At 34.5% G+C, this 21,566-nt stretch overlaps 1 protein-coding gene across 1 annotated transcript in view; it reads right to left on the bottom strand.

Annotated features, from left to right (window-relative positions):
- Positions 1-358: 358 nt before the first annotated feature.
- Positions 359-21,566, bottom strand: part of UGT2A3 (UDP glucuronosyltransferase family 2 member A3) — a 28,038-nt gene continuing 6,830 nt past the window's right edge. The window contains exons 2-6 of the mRNA XM_023196528.1: positions 21,025-21,173; positions 3,680-3,811; positions 2,251-2,338; positions 1,642-1,861; positions 359-1,186 (exon numbers count right to left, since the gene is read on the bottom strand). Of these exons, the coding sequence (XP_023052296.1) occupies positions 907-1,186; positions 1,642-1,861; positions 2,251-2,338; positions 3,680-3,811; positions 21,025-21,173 (869 nt within the window). The 3' untranslated portion in view covers positions 359-906. The remainder of the gene's footprint in view (positions 1,187-1,641; positions 1,862-2,250; positions 2,339-3,679; positions 3,812-21,024; positions 21,174-21,566) is intronic.

Below are 21,566 nucleotides of genomic sequence, written 5' to 3'. Positions count from 1 at the left end.
CCCAGCTACTCAGGGGGCTGGGCAGGAGAATTGCTTGAACCCGGGAGGTGGAGGTTGCAGTGAGCCGGGATGGTGCCACTGCACTCCAGCCTAGGCGACAGAGTGAGACTCCCTCTCAATAATAATAATAAAAATAGTAATATATATTTCTAATGGTTACTTATCCCAACATAATCTGTTCACCTTGAATATCTTACTGACATTTTCTCTATGTGAGAAAAAAATAGTTTATTTTATTGTTTGAGGGCAATAATGAGAATGATCTTTTTTATCAAGAAAACACAAAAAATATTGGTTGAGTGATGGCAGAAATATAGGGCATGACAGCAAGATAGGTCGATGGAAATATAGCCAACTTTTCCAAGTGTAATGCTGTATCATCATTATTAGCAATTCATTTTCGAGATCACTGATACTGGGTATGGAGAAGGGCTTATTTAAATTGAGAAAGAAACATCATTATGTTTCTCATAGCAAGCTAATCTCATAGAACTCTTACCTGATTTGTGTGGTTTACTGATTTTTGTGAATTTTACATGTTTTACTTCTTTACATCCATGTGTTCGGGCACACATCAGGAATCAGCATATTTCATGTCACCCTATCACTTAGGGTTATACAAGTAATGACATCATGGAAACAGTAATATCAGAAACAGGAAAATTTAGATGCATTCATGTCCCTGTGTCACAAAGTGAGAGAACGGAATAAAGACACCTAGGAAAATACAATGAAATAATAAGATATACTCACAACTTCATGATCGTGGAATTCTAGGCTTCATAGCTAAGATAAAATATCAGAATAGATAATAAGAAAATAGAAAGGTAACATGTTTTCACTATATTCTTTGTGGCTGGAATTAGCAGGATTACACCATCAAGTCTCTCCAAAATTTGGAAAGATCTATTCCCTCTTTTCTATCTTTCTAGTTTTATTAAATTTTCGACAGGAAAATAAAAAACATCTTGTGAACAAGAATATAGCAGTTGCCACACAGGCCAGAAGGAATGCTATCACATCTATAGAGTGGTGCTGGAACCAGGTGAGGTCGTGGGCAGCTGATCGCAGGTGCTTGGCTCCTTTGTGGCGCATGACAAACTCGATCCAGAAGACTGCTCGATCCAGGGGCTTTACACTTTGATCATGGTGAATTCTTGATAATCTCATAGCATTCTGTTTATAACTGGAAGGCAAAAACACACATAGAACTTAGAAAGTTGCCATTTTGTTTTCATAAAAGACAGGTAGATAAACCGTAGTATATGTTATGCAAGCCAAAAACTTGTTGAGTAAAAGATTGATTCTGGTTGTGACAAGAACATTGTTGGTTGCATAGCATTAAACAAATATAGTGGAGAGACTGAAAAAGAGTATATTCTTAACAAAATGGGGTAAAATAAAGATGTGAATAGAAGCTTAGTAAGCCAGTTGTTAACTTAAACCTAGTATTTCCATGAAGAAACATTGACACTCTATGAACTATAATTTCCAGGACTATTCCAATACAAAGCTAATGAATGACTCAATATTGCAGGCAAAAATCCCTAAAAATGTCTACCAGGGTGACATTTAACATTTTCTGGCATAATGTATAACATAATCAATGTTAGATCAATCTGCACAAACAGTAGTACTTACGAGGAATCGGTAATGACTGTTCTCAAAGCCCTCAGTAAATCTTCACTTGTCATAGTTTTGAAGTTTACTTCTACAGCTGCACCTTTGGCCTTCATGTGAGCAATGTTTTCAGGCTGATCACCAAAAATGGGAACTCCCACCATAGGGACCCCATGGTAAATAGCTTCATAGATCCCATTCATTCCACCATGAGTGATAAAAGCTTTGGTTTGGGGATGACCTAGTATGCAAATTGGATGAGAAATTGTGAGATATTTTATTCTAAAATTTTAAAGCAATTTCAAGACTAAAGATGAGAATTATGAGATAACTCACTGAAGCGTACAGCATTTTCTTTAAAAGGAGTGCACATGGAGCATTGCTACTAAAGATCATTTCTATCTTCAGAAAAAGAGGCATTCATTCCTTCTGCATTTCATGTCACTCTCATTTTAACAATAGAAAGTGTGAATCTATACAATTTTAGCCAATCCTTTAATCATATCTGCTTCAAAAGTGTAAGTAAAATAAAGTTTTATAATTTTAAATCCTTGCTGAATTTGCTTGCTATTTAACATTTATTCATTTTTTCCTCATCTAGTTCATATTTTTACTTTCTCATAGTCCTACCAAGAAGATCATTCTGGGGTATCCAATCATACAGACGAGTATTGGTTCCTAATGTGGATGGTTTTTTTCCTTTGTATCTCCATAACACCTGTGGAAGAAACACATGTATTTCACAGATTAAACCACAGGATATTAGCATTCTAAGGATGTAGATATAATTATAAATTATAAACTCATTGTACTTAAGGTGATGGTTCCAACAGGGATATGCAGAGGTACCGCGTAAACACTGAAAGATATGGTTGGACATTTTACAAAGATCTTTAAAAATAATGTGTACCAGTTGCCTATTAAGTATTCTATTATTTTATTATCAATTAAAAATATTTGAGAATGAAAATATCAGTGAATATTTAAAAAATAATTCAGTACTGGCTAATCCTTTTTCATATAAGAATTAAAAATTGTGTAAGTACCTGATCTCTGTGTCATTTTAACTCATGGGACCATTTTACTTCTACCATCAAATTTACAGTTCCCCACAGATATAATTTGCTTTCAATTATGTGTGCATTTTGGATAATCGGGTGTCTTTTCTTCTCTATTTCCTTCCTGGTCTCTTTCTTCTTATACTTAATAGTTTTATTGAAGAAGAATGAGCTAGAAAATTCCATTGTTCCATGATAAATTTTCTTTGGGATTGAAACTTTTTTTTACATAATTTGTTTTTGTGGGACACCTATAAAAATTTTGTACACTTGAAAGCAAAGGAAGGCATAGATATTTCAAACTACTTAACAGATCATTTCATAATTAAAATTATAATATTTCAAATTCCTAATTAGTATACTTGCCTTTATTGAGTTTGATGTATTTTAGCTAAACATAAAATGAAATATCTTTGGATAGTTTATAAATATCACTATCTAAAGTGTGAAATTCTAGAATTACAGTAATAAAGTTAAAATTAGTTGAGTTTCATAATTACATTACTTAAATAATTAAGTTACTAAAATGTAATTATATTTGACATTTAACTTTTGAAACCTCTAATTACTTAGAAAGACTACATTAATCTGAGCTTTTATTTCTAAGCAAAAGTACCCTGAATACAGTTTTATACACTCAAATATAAGAAAGGATATTCTTGAGATTGATTCTTCTTTACATTTTTTTATATCAGTTTTCCTTTTTCTGGTCCCTTGAAATAATACATGTCAGATTTTTTTTGTAATAGTTGGCACACGTTTTTAGATTTCAAATCCTAAAATATAAGGTGGGGCTCAATTTATTATTTCTATTTTATTATAAACAAATGACAGTCAAGAGAGTTGTTTCCAGTAGCAGCAAAAATCAGTAGGCAAATGAACAATTATGCCCATGTACACTACTATAATGCTTTACAAATTTTGGCACAAATTTTGGTGCCTGTTATACTAAGTGAAAAATGAGTGAGTAGCTGCTTATCAGGATTGGAGGTTTTACTGACCTTCTGTGGGATCTGGGCAAGGGCTGAAGCAATGATGTTAGCCTTTTCTTCTGAAACATTTTGAAACAGTGACCCCAGAGAAAACACCACAATACCATCTTCCCCTGAACTCTGGACAAAATTTTCCATTTCCTGAAGATAAAAATTTCTCTGCATTACAAAGGTGTAACATAATAAAGATTAAAATAAAGGTTATTTACACGTCTAAAATAAAGACTTGAGAAATTATTAATGTGTAGTTATATTCTGTTCCTATATGCTGATGCACAGAGCCATCTAGTCTCTCTATAGGAAAGTGTATGTATAAAACATATGGCTTAAAATATAATAATTCATTACTAGAAAAGGCACACAACCAAAATAGTATAGAAAAAGTTTCAGTGAAAAGAGTACATTTCTTTTCATGTCCATGTCACGTAGACACAAAATCCTAAAAACTAAATAATTTGCTAAAATATAAAATTATTATTTAAGGAATGACATCAGCAAGATGGTGGAATAGAAGACCACCAGCATCAATCCCTCTTAAAAATACAACTAGCAAATACTGAAATATAAAAATTCCACTCTGAAAGCATCAGAGCTCAGGAGAAAAGTGAAAAATCTTATGGGTTCATTGAAATTAAAAAATCCATGAACAGAAAGAAGAAAGTTCATTTGTGCTGCATCAATCCATTCTCCAAACCAAAATAGTACCACTCACAGAAAGCTTCCCTGTACCTGCAATTACACAGGTGGAAGAAAATAATTGCAGGTGGACATTCAATCCCCATATCAGTGTGTGAATCGTTGTGAGAAGCCTTCTTTGTTCCATCCCACAGGAGGTATTAGGAGTGTCAGAAGGGCTGAACCACCTGGGTTGAATTGGAAGCAAAAAGCAGAAGCACTGATCACAGCAAATGGCAAACAGATCTTGGAAGAAGCTTTGCGGTCCTATCAGCGGGGAATTCACACTGACAGGGTCTAGGCAGCACTACAGTAGTACAGGAGGCACAATCCAAGGGAAGGCTAGAGTCTTTGGTTAGATTTCACAAATATCCCAGGTGATCATACAGAGCCTTTTTCTGACCCAGAAACAACTATCAGGTCAGTAACTAAGTTGCAGTTATTTCTTAAGCCTTCCCCAACCTAGACATTACTACAGGTTTGGGTTTAAGTTCTGGCATAGCATTATGTTTTCATGGTAATGATAAGTCTTCCCCAGACAGGAAAACAACAGCATGGAAGAGATTTAGCTCTAGTACACTATTTAGGTTCTGCTATCAACTATAAGCTCTCCTCAGAAAAGAAAGAATCCTCAGGGCACTCATTCAGCTCTGATATTAAGTAGTAAAGTTTTAACACCACTTCATAACACCTTAAAAAGCTGAATCAGATGGCTATCTTTTTAAACATGCAGGTATTAATGTAAAGAGCAAGCATTGTTAAACAACAACAACAAAAAACTGGGAAATATGACATCTTCAAAAGAAACCAATCAAGTTTCAATAATGCACCAAAAGATTTAAAGATGCTTAAATATCTGACAACAAATTCACAATAAATCTCTTGACAAGTTCAGGAATCACATAAACTGTAAACAAAAAACTAAACTAAATAAACTTGGAAAATAATGCAGACACAATATTAGGCATTTGAGAAAGAAATCATGATAATAAAAAAATGAAATCCTTAAAATGCAGGATAAAATTGTTAAACTGAAAAACTCATTAGAAAACTCCAACAGCAGACTTGATCAAACAGGAAAGAATCAGTAAGCTCAAAGAAAGAAAATATGTAATTACCCAATCAGAGGAATAAAAAGAAAAAAAGACATAGTGGCAGCCACAGAACTTATATGACACTGTGAAGGGAACTACTTCCACACAATATAAGTTTCTAATGGATATGAGATAGAAAAGAAAGTACTAGAAAACCAACTCAAGGTAACAAGGACTCAACATTTTCCAAACTTGAAGAAAGAAAATAATTATCTGGGAACAGTTAGCTTAGACATCACCAAACAGATTCAACCCAGGAAGTAATTTCCACAGGCAGATTATAATCAAATTACCAAAAATCAAAGAACAAAAACAATACTGAAAGCAGCAGGGAGACAAAAACAAAATAAAACAAAACAAAACAACAACAACAACAACAACAACAAATAACACATTCAATAGTGTTCTGAAACTGTTTTCAGTGAATTTCTCAGCAAAAATAAAATAAAAACCTTGTAGGCAAGAAGAGAGTGGGATAATATAGTCAAAATGCTGAAGTAAACAAAAATTTGAAAAGTCTTTAATCCAAGAATACTATACTCATCAAAGCATGCCTTCATATATGAGGAAGAGATAAAGATTTTTCAATACAAGTAAAAGCTAACAAAATTCACCAACACCAAAACTGTCTTAGAAAAAATGCAAAGGATATTTTTCACACTAAAGAAAAAGGACACTAACAGGTAACAAATAAAAATATAAAAAGTCACTTGTAAATGTAAATATATAGACAAATTCAGAATACTCTAATGCTCTAATTGATATTTAGTATGAAAGTATAAAAGAAAACTAATAAAGGCAATAACTACAACAATTAAGAGATAGACAACATAGAAATATATAAATTGAGACATGAAAAAGTCCAGCTGTTGGGTAAATATTGTGAAAATGCAGAGTTTAATTTTTTTTTTCTTTGGAATTAAAGTTGTAATTTATGTAAAATAACCTCTTATAACTTAAGGTGTTTCCGTAGCCTCCTGGTAACCTCAAAGCAAAAACCTATAATAGACACAGAAACATTACCTAAATGGAATTAAAACATACTACTGGAGAAAGTTACTTGACCTCAAAGGAACACAGTAAGAGAAGGGAGTAAAGGACAAAAGAATCTAAAAACAGCCAGAGAAAAATTGTAACAATGGCAGTATTAAATCTTTAATTGTTAATAATATTCTTAAAAGTGAATGGATTGAATTCTTCAATTAACATATATAGAAATGGCTAAATGGATAAAATGAAAATACCCAACTATATTTTTCCTATAGGAAAATTACTATACCTATAAAAATATGCATAAACTAAAAGTAAAGAAGTAGAAAAAGGTATTCAATTCCAGTGGAAAAGAAAAATTAAAATTAAAAAAAAGCAAGAGTAGCTATTATTATATCAGATTTGATAGACTTTAAGTCAAGAATGATTTTTAAAAAGACAAAGCCATTACATAATGATAAAGGAGTTAATATTGCAGCAGAATATAGCAATTGTAATCATATGTGTCTCTCATGCCAGGGAAAATATATAGCAAATATTAATAGGCCTAAAGAGTGAGATCAGCTGTAATACAAAAATAGTAGACTAGCTAAAAACCCTAAATACAACAACAAAAAGATAATCGAGACAGAAAATCAACAGAACAGCATAAGAGTTAAACTGCACTCTAGACAAAATACAGGAGTTAAACTGCACTCTAGACAAAATAAAACAAACATACATTTACAGAAAATGCCACTCAAAAACTGCAGAACACACATTCTTCTCAACAGCATACAGAACATTTTCTGTCAGATTACAAAAGAGAAAACTTAACATATATTAAAAAGTTCAAATCATCTCATATATTTTTTATAATTACAGTGAAAAAAGACAAAATCAATAACAGAAGGAACATTAAAAACTGTACAACTATGTGGAAATTAAACAGCATGGGAGTACATGAAGAAATTTAAAAGTAAATTTAAACATTTTCTTGAGACAAAACCGGCTGTATAATATAACAAGATGAATGGGATACAGCAAAATCAGTTCTAAGAGGAACATCTACAACAATGAACACATGCATCAAAAAAGTAATAAGATTTCAAATAAACAATTTATGATAATATCTCAAGGAATTAGAAAAACAAGAACAAGGAAACTCAAAATTTTTAGGAAAACAAGATATTTAACAAAGATTAGAGGAGAAATAAATGAAATAGAAAAAAAATACAATATAGAAAATCAGCAAAATATTGACAAAGCTTTAGTGAAGTAACTGAAAACAAGATAAAACAAAACATAACAAACCAGAAAATACTCAAATAAAATGAGAGATTACAAAGAGAAAAAAGAAATCAGGCAGAGGGCCTCACATCTATAACCCCAGCATTTTCGGAGACAGAGGCTGAAGAATCATTTGAGGTCCAAAGTTTGAGAATAGCTTAGTAAGAATCCATATCTGCAAAATTTGAAATAAATTAGCCAGGCTTGGTGGTGTATGCCTGTCTCAGCTACTCAGGAATTTGAGGTAGAAGGATTGCTTAAACCTAGGAGTTTGGGCTTCATTGAGCTATAATACGGTCACCACACTCCAGCATGGGGGACAAAGTGACACTTCATCTCTAAAATCTTAAAGATTCTTTTAAAAAAGGAAAAAAAAAAAAATTGACACTAGAAACAAAAAGGATTCTAAGAGGCTACTATGGACAAGTATATGCCAAAAACTGGAAAAATCTAGGAAAATAAACAAATTACTGGACACATACAGTAAAATAGGACTGGATTATGTAGAAATAAAAACAAGGAGAGATAAATAATGAGGAAGAAGTTTTTAAGCAATAGTAAAGTCTCATTTAAAAAGTCAGTGAGCTTTATAGCAGCATGATTTATAATCCTTTGGGTATATACCCAGTAATGGGATGGCTGGGTCAGATGGTACTTCTAGTTCTAGATCCTTGAGGAATCGCCATACTGTTTTCCATAATGGTTGAACTAGTTTACAATCCCACCAACAGTGTAAAAGGGTTCCTATTTCTCCACATCCTCTTCAGCACCTGTTGTTTCATGACTTTTGAATGATTGTCATTCTAACTGGTATGAGATGGTATCTCATTGTGGTTTTGATTTGCATTTCTCTGATGGCCAGTGATGATGAGCATTTTTTCATGTGTCTGTTGGCTGTATGAATGTCTTCTTTTGAGAAATGTCTGTTCATATCCTTTGCCCACTTTTTGATGGGGTTGTTTGTTTTTTCTTGTAAATTTGTTTGAGTTCTTTGTAGGTTCTGGATGTTAGCCTTTTGTCAGATGAGTAGATTGCAAAAATTTTCTCCCATTCTGTAGGTTGCCGGTTCACTTTTGCTGTGCAGAAGCTCTTTAGTTTAATTAGATCCTATTTGTCAATTTTGGCTTTTGCTGCCATTGCTTTTGCTGTTTTAGACATGAAGTCCTTGCCCATGCCTATGACCTGAATGGTACTACCTAGGTTTTCTTCTAGGGTTTTTATGGTATTAGGTCTAACATTTAAGTCTCTAATCCATCTTGAATTAATTTTCATATAAGGAGTAAGGAAAGGATCCAGTTTCAGCTTTCTATTTATGGCTACATATGTTTATTACGGCACTATTCACAATAGCAAAGACTTGGAATCAACCCAAATGTCCATCACTGACAGACAGGATTAAGAAAATGTGGCACATATACACCATGGAATACTATGCAGCCATAAAAAGGATGAGTTTGTGTCCTTTGTAAGGACATGGATGCAGCTGGAAACCATCATTCTTAGCCAACTATCAGAAGAACAGAAAACCAAACACCGCATGTTCTCACTCATAGGTGGGAACTGAACAATGAGATCACCTGGACTCGGGAAGGGGAACATCACACACCGGGGCCTATCATGGGTGGGGGGGGGATTGCATTGGGAGTTATACATGATGTAAATGACTAGTTGATGGGTGTTGACGAGTTGATGGGTGCAGCACACCAACATGGCACAAGTATACATATGTAACAAACCTACACGTTATGCACATGTACCCTAGAACTTAAAGTATAATCATAATAATAAATAAAAAAATAAAAAAAAAAGGTCAGTGAGCTAAGGTCTTCCCTATGAAATTCAGCCAAATTTAAATAAGAAATAATATCAATTTTTCTTACTTTCCAAGCCATCAAAAAGGTAAAAATACTTCAGTATCATATTGTGAGGCTAGCATTACCCTGATCCCACACTAGACAAGGAGATGTGTGTATGTGTGTGTGTGTGTGCGCGCATACATATAAAATATATATTTAATATATAACATATTGTATACATTAAATATATATAATACATATTATATATGTATGCCACATATATGTATAGGCCTATATTAACCTATATATATATATATATATATAATGCCAATATACCTGATGAATAAAGATCCAAAAGTCATCAACAAACTACTAGCCCACCAAATCCAACAGCATATTAAAAAGATTACATAATATGATCAACTGGAATTTATCCCAGGGATGCCGGGATGATTCAACATATGTAAATCAATATATGTAATGCACTACATCAACAGAATGAAGGAAAATAAATAGGTAGATAGAAAGATGATAGATAGAGAAAAGTCATTTAATAAAATGTCAATATTTCTTCCAGATAAAAATTCTCAAAATATTAAGTTTCTAATAAATGCATACATAGAACAATGAAGCCCATACATGATAAACACACAACTACCATCATATTGAGTGGGCAAAAGTAGAATGGTTTTCTTTTACCTAAGATCTGGAACATGACAAAGATGCATATATTCACCACTCTTATCCAACCTAATACTGGAATGTCTAGCCAGAGTAATTAACCAAGAAAAGAAATGAAAGACATAAAAATTGGAAAGGAAGAAATAAAATAGCTCCTCCTTGCAGATGACATGAACTTATGTGGAGAGAAACCTAAAGACTTCATGAACACAACACATATGATTGATAAATTCAGTAAACTTTTATAATATAAAATCATAATCCATAAATTAGTGTTATTCTGTATGCAAATAGCTATCTGCAAAAATTTAGAAAAACAATTTCATTCAATATAGCTACAGAAAATAAAACCCCCAAGAATATGTTTAATGAAGGAGGCATAACATATCTACAATGAAAACTATAAAACAAGGATGAAAGAAATTTAAGAAGACACAAATACTTAGAAAGAGATGTCACATTCTTCAATTGGAAGAGTTTGTATTATTAAAATGCACATACTACCCAAAGGAAACTGCAGATTCTTAACAACCTCTATCAGAATACCCTGACATTCTAAACAGAAATAGGAAAACACATTACAATTGTACAGAACTACAAAACACCAAGGTCAAAGCAACTTTGATCTAAAAGACAAAACTGGAGGCATCACACTACCTGACTTCAAAATATATCACTTAGAGGGCTTCCATTCGAAGATGGCTAAATAAGAACAGCTCTGGTCATCAGCTCACACCATGATTGATGCAGAAGGTAGGTGATTTTTGGATTTCCAACTCAGGTATTTGGCTCATCTCATTGGGACTAGTTGGACAGAGGTTGCAGCCCAAGGAAGGTGAGCTGAAGCAGGGTGGTGTGCAGCGCAAGGAAGGTGAGCTGAAGTGCAAGGGGTCAGGGGATTTCCCTTTCCTGGCCAAAGGAAGCCATCACAGACTGTACCTGGAAAAATGGAACACTCCTGCTCAACTACTGCATTTCTCCCACAGTCTTAGCAAATGGCAGACCAGGAAATTCTCTCCTGTACCTGACTTGGCAGGTCCCACACCCACAGAGCCTTGCTTACTGCTAGTGCAGCAGTCTGAGAGTCACCTGAGAGGTGGCAGCCTGGTGTTGGGAGGGCATCTGCCATTGCTGAGGCTTGAGTAGGTAAACAAAGTGGTCAGGAAGCTCAAACTGGACAGAGTCCACTGCAACTCAGCAAGGCCTACTGCCTCTATAGACTCTACTTCTGTGGGCAGGGCATAGCTGAACAAAAGGCAGCAGATTACTTCTGCAGGGTTAAACATCCCTGCCTGACAGCTCTGAAGAGAGCAGTGGTTCCCCCAGTATAGCGATTGAGCTCTGAGAATGGACAGACTGTCTCCTCAAGTGGGTCCCTGATCCCCGTGTAGCCTAACAGGGAAGCACTTCCCAGTAGGGCCGACAGACACCTCATATAGGTGGGTGCCCCTCTGGGAGGAAGCTTCCAGAGGAAGAATCAGGCAGCAATATTTGCTGTTCTGCAGTATTTGCTGTTCTGCAGCCTTTGCTGGTGACACCAGGCAAATGGGTCTGGAGTGGACCTCCAGCAAACTCCAACAGACTTGCAGCTGAGGGACCTGACTATTGGAAGGAAAACTAACAAACAGAAAGGAATAGCATCAACATCCACAAAAAGGACATCCACATCAAAATCCCGTCTGTAGGTCATCGACATCTAACACCAAAGGTAGATAAAACCACAAAGACAGGGAGAAACTAGAGCAGAAAAACTGAATGTTCTAAAAACCAGAGTGTTGCTTCTCCTCCAAAGGGTTGCAGCTCTTCACCAGCAATGGAGCAAAGCTGGATGGAGAATGACTTTGATGACTTGAGAGAAGTAGGCTTCAGAAGGTCTGTAATAGCAAACTTCTCCAAGCATATTCTAACCCATTGCAAAGAAGCTAAAAGCCTTGAGAAAATGTTAGACAAATGACAAAGTAGAATAAACAGTGTAGAGAAGACCATAAATGACCTGGTGGAGCTGAAAACCATGGCATGAGAACTTTGTGATGCATGCACAAGCTTCAATAGCCAATTTGATCAATTGGAAAATAGGATATCAGTGATTGAACATCAAATTAATTACATAAAGCAAGAAGACAAGTTTAGGGAAAAAAGTGTAAAAAGAAAGAAACAAAGCCTCCAAGAAATATGGGACTATGTAAAAAGACCAAATCTATGTTTGATTGGCATACTTTAAAGTGATGGAGAAAATGGAACCAAGTTAGAAAACACTCTTCAGGATATTATCCAGGAGAACTCTCCCAACATAGCAAAGCAGGCCAACATTCAAATTCAGGAAATACAGAGAACACCACAAAGATAATCCTTGAGAAGACCAACCCCAAGACAAATAATTGTCAGATTCACCAAGGTTGAAATGAAGGAAAAAAATGCTAAGGGTAACCAGAAAGAAAGGTCAGGTTACCGACAAAGGAAAGCCCATCAGACAAACAGCAGATCTCTCAGCAGAAACCCTACAAGCCTGAAGAGAGTGGGGGCCGATATTCAACATTCTTTAAGAAAATAATTTTCAACCAAGAATCAGATATCCAGCCAAACTAAACTTCATAAGTGAAGGAAAAATGAAATCCTCTACAGACAAGCAAATGCTGAGAGATTTTGTCACCACCAAGCCTGTCTTACAAGAGCTCCTGAAGGAAGCACTTAACATGGAAAAGAGCAACTGGTACCAGCCACTGCAAAAACATGCCAAATTGTAGAGACCAGCAATGCTATGAAGAAGCTGCATCAATTAATGGGCAAAATAACCAGCTAACCTCATAATGACAGGATCAAATTCACACATAAGAAGATTAACCTTAAATGGAAATGGGCTAAATGGCCCAATTAAAAGACACAGGCTGGCAAATTGGATGAAGAGTCAAGAATCATCAGCATGTTGTATTTATAGCACTGAATGCCCACAAGAGAAAGAAAGAAAAATCTAAAATCAATACCCTAGCATCACAATTAAAAGAACCAGAGAAACAAGAACAAATAAATTCAAAAGCTGGCAGAAGACAAGAAATAACTAAGATCAGAGAAGAACTGAAGGAGGTAGGTACACAAAAAGCCCTTCAACAAATCAATGAATCCAGGAGCTGGTTTTTTGAAAAGATCAACAAAACAGACAGACCACTTGCAAGACTAATAAAGAATAAAATAGAGAAGAATCAAATAGACACAATAACAATGACAAAGAGAATATCACCACTGTTCCCACAGAAATACAAACTACCATCAGAGTATACTATAAACACCTCTATGCAAATAAACTAGAGAATCTAGAAGAAATGGATAAATTCCTGGACACATACACCCTCCTAAGTTAAGCCAGGAGAAATTTGAATTTCTGAATAGAAAAATAGCAGCCTCAAAATTGAGGCAATAATAGTCTACCAACCAAAAAAATAAAATAAAATAAAATAAAATAAAATAAAAGCCCAGACCAGATGGATTCACAGCCAAATTCTATCAGAGGTACAAATAGGAGCTGGTACCATTCCTTCTGAAACCATTCCAATCAATAGAAAAAACAGCAAATCCTCCCTAACTCATTTTATGAGGTCAGCATCATCCTGATACCAAAGCCTGGCAAAGACACAACAACAAAAAAAGAGAATTTTAGACAAATATCTCTGAGGAGTATAACTGCAAAACCCTCAATAAAATACTGGCAAACCAAATCCAGCTGCATGTCAAAATGTTTATCCACTACGATCAAGTTGGCTTCATCCCTGGGATGTAAGTTTTGTTCAACATCCACAAATCGATAAATGTAATCCTTCACATAAACAGAACCAATGACAAAACTCACATGATTATATCAATAAATGCAGAAAATGCCTTCAACAAAATTTAACACCATTCATGCTGATAACTCTCAATAAACTAGGAATTGATGGAACACATTTCAAAATAATAAGCGCTATTGATGACAAACACATTGCCAATATCATACTGAGTGGGCAAAAACTGGAAGCATTCTCTTTGAAAACTGGCACAAGACAAGGATGCCCTCTCTCACCACTCCTATCCAATGCAGTGATGGAAGCTCTGGTCAGGGCAATCAGGAAAGAGAAAGAAAAAAACGTATTTAATTAGGAAAATAGTAAATCAAAGTGTCCCTGTTTGCAGATGACATGACTGCATATTTAAGAAACCCCTTCATCTCAGCCCAGAATCTCCTTCAGCTGACAAGCAACTTCAGCAAGATCTCAGGATACAAAATCAATGAGCAAAAATCACAAGCATTCCTATACAACAATAACAGACAAACAGCTAAATCATGACTGAACTCTCATTCACAATTACTACAAACAGAATAAAATACCTAGGAATCCAACTTACAAGGGATGTGAAGGATCTCTTCAAGGAGTACTACAAACCACCACTCAACGAAATAAAAGAGGACACAAACAAATGGAATAACATTCCATGCTTATGGATAGGAAGAATTAATATCGTGAAAATGGCCATATTGCACAAGGTAATTTATAGATTCAATGCCATGCCCATCCATCAAGCTACCGATGACTTTCTTCACAGAATTGGAAAAAAAAAAAAAAAAAAAAAAAAAAAAAAAAAACTACCTTAAAGTGAATGTAGAAGTGTAAACGAGCCCACATTGACAAGAAAATCCTAAGCAAATATAACAAAGCTGGAGGCATCACAGTACCTGACTTCAAACTATATTACAAGGCTACAGTAACCAAAACAGCATGGTAATGGTACTAAAACAGATATATAGACCAATGGGACAGAACAAAGGCCTCAGAAATAACACCACACATCTCTAACCATGTGATCTTTGACAAACCTGACAAAATCAAGAAATGGAGAAAGAATTCTCTATTTAATAAATGGTGTTGGGAAAACACACTAGTCATATGTAGAAAGCTGAAAATGGATCCCTTCTTACACCTTATACAAAAATTAATTTAAGATGGATGAAAGGCTTAAATGTTAGACTTAAAACCATAAAAATCCTAGAGGAAAACCTAGGCTATACCATTCAGGACATAGGCATGGGCAAGGGCTTCATGACTAAAACACCAAAAGCAATGGTAACAAAAGCCAAAATAAACAAATGATATCTAATTAAACTAAAGAGCTTCTGCACAGCAATAGAAACTACCATCAGAGTGAACAGACAACCTACAGAATGGGAGAAAATGTTTGCAATCTACCCATCTGGCAAAGGGCTAATATCCAGAATCTACAATGAACTTAAACAAATTTATGGGAAAAAAACAGACAACTCCATCAAAACGTGGGCAAAGGATATGAAAAGACACTTCTCAAAAGAAGACATTTATGAAGCCAACAGACACATGAAAAAATGTTCATCATCGCTGGTCATCAAAGAAATGCAAACCTAAACCACAATGAGATACTATCGCATGTGAGTTATAATGGTGATCATTAAAAAGTCAGGAAACAACGGATGCTGGAGAAGATGTGGAGAAATAGGAACACTTTTCCACTGTTGGTGGGAATGTAAATTAGTCCAGCCATTGTGGAAGACAGTGTGGAGATTCCTCAAGGATTTAGAACTAGAAATACCATTTGATCCAGTGATCCCATTACTGGGAATATACCCAAAGGATTATAAATCATGCTACTATAAAGACACATGCACACATATGTTAATTGCAGCACTATTCACAATAATAAAGACTTGGAACCAACCCATATGTCCACCAATGTTAGACTAGATCAAGAAAATGTGGCACATATACACCATGGAATACTATGCAGCCATAAATAAGGATGAGTTCATGTCCTTTTGAGGGACATGGATGAAGCTGAAAACCATCATTCTCAGCAAACTATTGCAAGAAAAGAAAACGAAACATCACATGTTCTCACTCATAGGTGGGAATTGAAATAGGTGGGAATTGAACAATGAGAACATTTGGACACAGGAAGGGGAACATCACACACCGGGGGAAAAAATGGCACTACTAGAAAACAGTATGGAGGTTTCTCAAAAAATATTAAAAATAGAATTAACAGGGCAGGGAAAATCACACACCTGGCCTGTTGTTGGCTGGGGTGCTTGGGGAGGGATAGCCTTAGAAGCACCTAATGTAAATGACAAGTTGATGCATACAGCAAACCAACATGGAATATGTGTACCTATGTAACAAACATGCACATCATGCACATTTACCCTAGAACTTAAAGGATTATATATATAGATGTCATCATCAAAACAGTATGGCAGTGGCATGAAAACAGATATATAGACCAATGCTATATAGAATAGAGATCCACAAAATAAATTTATGCATTTACTGCTATCATAGTATGGGTAGTCGAGCCCTCCACACTTCATGTTAAAATTTGATCCCCATATTGGGGGTAGAACCTAACAGAATGTGCTTGTGTCATGGAAGCATATCCCTCATGAATAGATTAATCCCCTTCCTGAGAGGGGAATGTTTATTAGTTCTTATAAGAGCTAGTTGTTTAGCAAAACCTGGCACTCCCCCACATCCCCTCTTTGTGGACTCATCCCTTGTCATGTGACCTTTGCCTATACCACCTCTTGTTTGCCTTCTACCACAAGTGGAAGCATCCTGAGAACCTTGCCAGAGGCCAAGTAGAAGTCAGTTCTGTGCTTCTTGTACAGTATGCAGAACTATGATTTAAATAATTCTATTTGCTATATGCATTTTCTAGTCTCATGTATTCCTTTATAACAACACAAATGGAGGAAGATAGCAGCTAATTGACTTTTGACAAAGGTGCCAAGAGCACATAATAGAAAAAAGACAACCTCTTCACTAAATGATGCTAGGAAAACTGCATATCCACATGCAAAAAATGAAACTAGACCCCATCTCTCACCATACACAAAGTAAGTAAAAATGAATTACAAATTTAAAATAAAGACCAAACATTATACAATTACTAGAAGAAACTATAAGAGGAATGATTTGTGACATTGGTCTAGGCAATGATTTTTTTTTTTTTGGATAGGACTTCAGAAGCACAGCCAACAAAAGCAAAAGTATATAAATGGGTTATATCAAAGTATTGAACTTGTGCAGAGAAAATGAAGCAAACAATAGAGTGAAGAAACAATCTACAACACAAAAAAAATTTGCAAACTATGAATCTGACAATGAGTTAGTATCTCAAATATACATAGAAGTAACATCAGTCAATAAAAATTAATTACTAATTTGATTAAAACATAAGCAAAATACCTGAATAGACATTTCTCAAAAGAAGACTATCAGTGACTAAGAAGTATATTGCAAAATGCTCAAAATCACTAATTATCAGGGAAATGCAAATCAAAACTAAAATGAGATATCACATCACCTTTGTTATGGCTATTATCAAAAAGACGAACAAAAAAACAAGTGTTAACAAGTATGCAGAGAAAGAGGATCTTTTATAAAGTGTTGAGGGAAATGCAAATTATTACAATCAGTAAGGAAAACGGTATGGTAGTTTCTCAAAAATTGAAAATAAAACTACCATATGATACAGCATTCCCATTACTGGGTATATATTTAAATAAACTAAAAAGTCATAGAGATAGCTGTCCTTCTATGTTTACATCACCATTATTCATATACCCAAGGAATGAGTCAACCTAAACATCCTTTAATGAATAAATACATAAACAAAATATGGAAAAAATATATACATATATATATATGTGTCCATTCCATTGGATATATATATATATGCTTTTTTGAATATATATATATTCAATGGAATGCATATCTATATAATTGAATATATATATTCAATGGAATTAATATATATGTAATTGAATATATATACACACATATATTCAATGGACTGGATATATATATCATGTGTGTTTATCTGTATAGCTATATATATCAAATCCGTTATATATATATATATATATATATATATATATATATATATATATATCCATTCCATTAGATATATATATATAAGTGCTATTTCTATTATATATTAACTTTTTTATAGCTCAATAGCATTCCACTGGAGAGAGATATATATATTTTTTCCAATGTGTATATATATATATATATATCCATTTCATTAAATATATATATAAAAGAATGAAATTCTGTCATTTGTAGAAATATGAATCAACCTGCCGAGTGTAATGTTAACTGAAATAATCCAGGCAGAGATAGCATGGTATCCCTTATATGTGGAATCAAAAAAATTAATCATAATGGAAATAGAGAGTAGAATTGTGGTTACTAGAGGGTGATGAGATAGTAGGGAGAGCAATGAGAAATAATGGATCAATGGATTCAAAGTTATAATTTGGAAGAATATGTTCTGTTATTATATTAAGTTGTTGGGTAACTATAGTTAATTGTAATGTATTATATATTTCAAGATAGTTAGAAAGCAGGTTTTTGAATGTTATCACCACAAAGAAATGATAAATATTTAGATGATGGGTTTATTAAGTATCTTGATATAATTATTATACAATGTATAAATGTATTGCAATACCACAGCATTTCTTTTAAACATGTGCAATTATTATATGTCAAGTTTTAAAAATAAAAATAAATATAAATATTTAGTGTAAGACAGCCCTAAACTGTATCTCAATTAAACTTGTAAAATTATCAGTACGAAAGCTGTTACCTAATAAATTAATACTCTATGGATCCAACTTTTAAAAAAAAAAAAATGACTTCTATGATTATTTATGTGAGTGTGTGTTTGTGTGTGTGTGTTTGTGTGTGTGCGTTTGTGTGTGTGTGTGTGTAAAATTTGGAGTGTGAGGATAAAGGCTAATATGGCATGGGAGATTACCTAGAGAATGATGAAAACTGTCACCTCTCCTTCTGTATCTATATTTTAGATACAGATGCCATACTTACGAGAGCTTGATTTTCTGATATAACTTTCCTGGTAAGTAAAATTATATTAACAATTAATAAATAAAATTGTATTCATCAATACACATCTTACCACAAAGCCCATAATTTTTCTGGAAATCCTACTGGCTCTGAAACCTTCCTAAAAGGATTTTGATTATATTTCCGTAAAACAGGAAATGAGGTTTTTCTTTTCACCCTGTAGCGATTGGTAAACCTAGTATTGTTACCATAGCTATTGTGGTAAATTCTTACAATTTTATGTTGTCTGGCTATGCATTTAAAATATAAGTTGAACTTTCCCATAGCAGAAGCAGGTCTCAGTCAACACTGACTCTACTTAAAATCTTCCACCTCCTTCCATTTCTTCAATGTGTTCAGTCAGTATCTTTGCTTACACACTGCCTCCTGATAACCATCCTATAGGACATCTAGATACAACCCACTTGGACTTGCATCACCGATCCTCTGTACTCCACAGTGACTGTGCAGATATGCCAAAGTGACTACCTTTCAGTCTCAGAATGCCTCCAAGGAACTTGTGCCTGCTTGCATTAAACCTCCCAATTACAGTTCCCCACTGGAAACCCACGTAGGTAACATCCTGGATCCCAGTAAACATTTTGGAACACAGATCCCTCACTCTCTTTCTTGGTCTCCATTCATTGTCGAATGTGCTTTTCCCAGAGAACTTTCTTATTCCCAGTGTCCCTGTAAGGGATGCTGAACTCTTCTCTAGAAATGATGAAAGTGCACAGCTTCTGTTATTTTATGCGTTTGGTTAAGTTTCTCCTCTGTTTCTCACTTGACCAACACAAACATAACATCTGGCCTGGTCACGATTTCCTATAGAGTGGTTGTCTTTGTAGAAATAAAGAAGACATAGGACATAAAAGAGACACATTGGTGTCTTCCAGTGTAAACAAGTTCCCTGTAAGAACAATCTTGGTATAGATTGCACACTTAGGCATTAGGCTGTTCACCACAATAAAAAGTATCTCATGAGAAGTAGATTATGAATTTCCATGACTAAATACCCTGGAACCTTGTCAGGTCAAAGCTAGAGCTAATAGCCACTTTTGGGACAATGAACTCAAGACATACTTACAAAACTATTAAAAATCAAGAACAGCTATTACTTGCTTTTGCTTCTCAATACTGTTTCAACATTCCTTGAACTATAATTTTTTTCCTCTGATCATTTAGGAATATGGTATACAATTTTGTTTTCACTCCAAAAGAAACCTGCAGGCTGCAAAATCATTTCCATGAGCTCTACTTTGTCCTGATGACTATCAATATTTAGATTTCTGTCTACAGAGATTGAAACTTTATTTTTCTCAAGTGGCTTTTATAAAACCTCATCTAAAATTCTCATGAGCTCTAAGTGGATAGTCACAATACAGAATTCATCACATAAATCACAAACAAGATTACTTCTAAGTACTTATTTGAGTAAAAGCCATCACTATCTTTAAACACGTACACATTCCTTTATAGAAAATTTCCTTTATTTCTTGTCTTCCTTTATCACTTATTTTCTCTCACTCACCAACTCCTGTGGAATGCATCCAATATGTCTCATGAAAATACGATTATTTCTGTACCATCATGACAAATATCCTTGTTCATAAGCCCAGTTTGATTGTGAGAAAGGATTGAACATTCTTTTTAGTGATCTTCATGGCTCCAACGCCGTACTAATTCAATGTATTATCCAAACTATTGTAACACTAGTATTTTAAAATTTATTCTAATCATGACATTCTTCTCCGCCTACTTTCTTATCGTAATGCAGAAAACACATATATCACCTATAAAAGCCCCTGTGGCATGGAAAATAAACACAGAGTTGCAAACAGAAGACATTCAACATCATCTTTCTATAACGAAGGTTGTAATCTTTCAGGGGAAAACAAGTCATGTCATAAAGTACATAATATTCCTTAATATTATAGTCCTACCTTAGGCAAAGGTTTGGCAGGTTTACAGTGCAATCCTCCAACAAACTCAAAATTAGGTTGGTATGGTTGAGGATATTCAAAATCCCAATATGTTCGTATTAGCCATATCTCAGCTTTACCCACAGTCTCACATAATGTAGTGGGCCTTCCTAAATAAAATAAATAACAGAATGAATTAACATACAATTTAAATAAAAATTGTACCACTAATTTTTCAATAAACTATTAAGAAAAAAATAAGTTTAAGTCCTCTAGAACAGCATGGCTCTTAGATGTCAAATGAAAGGGAGAATTATTGAAATAATACAGAAGAAAAAAAGAGAGAAAGGAAAAAAGAAAGAAAACAAATAAAGAAAGGAGGGAAGGGAAGGATGGAAGGAAGGAAGGAAGGAAGGAAGGAAGGAAGGAAGGAAGGAAGGAAGGAAAAAGGAAGGAAGGAAGGGAGAAAGGAAGGAAGGCGGAAGGAAGGGAGGGAGGGAAGGAAGAAAGAAAGGAAAGAAGGAAGGAGGGGAGAAAGGAAGGAAGGAGGAAGGAAGGGAGGA

The sequence above is a fragment of the Piliocolobus tephrosceles genome, chromosome 3, assembly GCF_002776525.5.
Source record: "Piliocolobus tephrosceles isolate RC106 chromosome 3, ASM277652v3, whole genome shotgun sequence".
Classification (NCBI taxonomy): domain Eukaryota; kingdom Metazoa; phylum Chordata; class Mammalia; order Primates; family Cercopithecidae; genus Piliocolobus; species Piliocolobus tephrosceles.
This window is presented reverse-complemented; position numbering and strand designations above follow the sequence as displayed.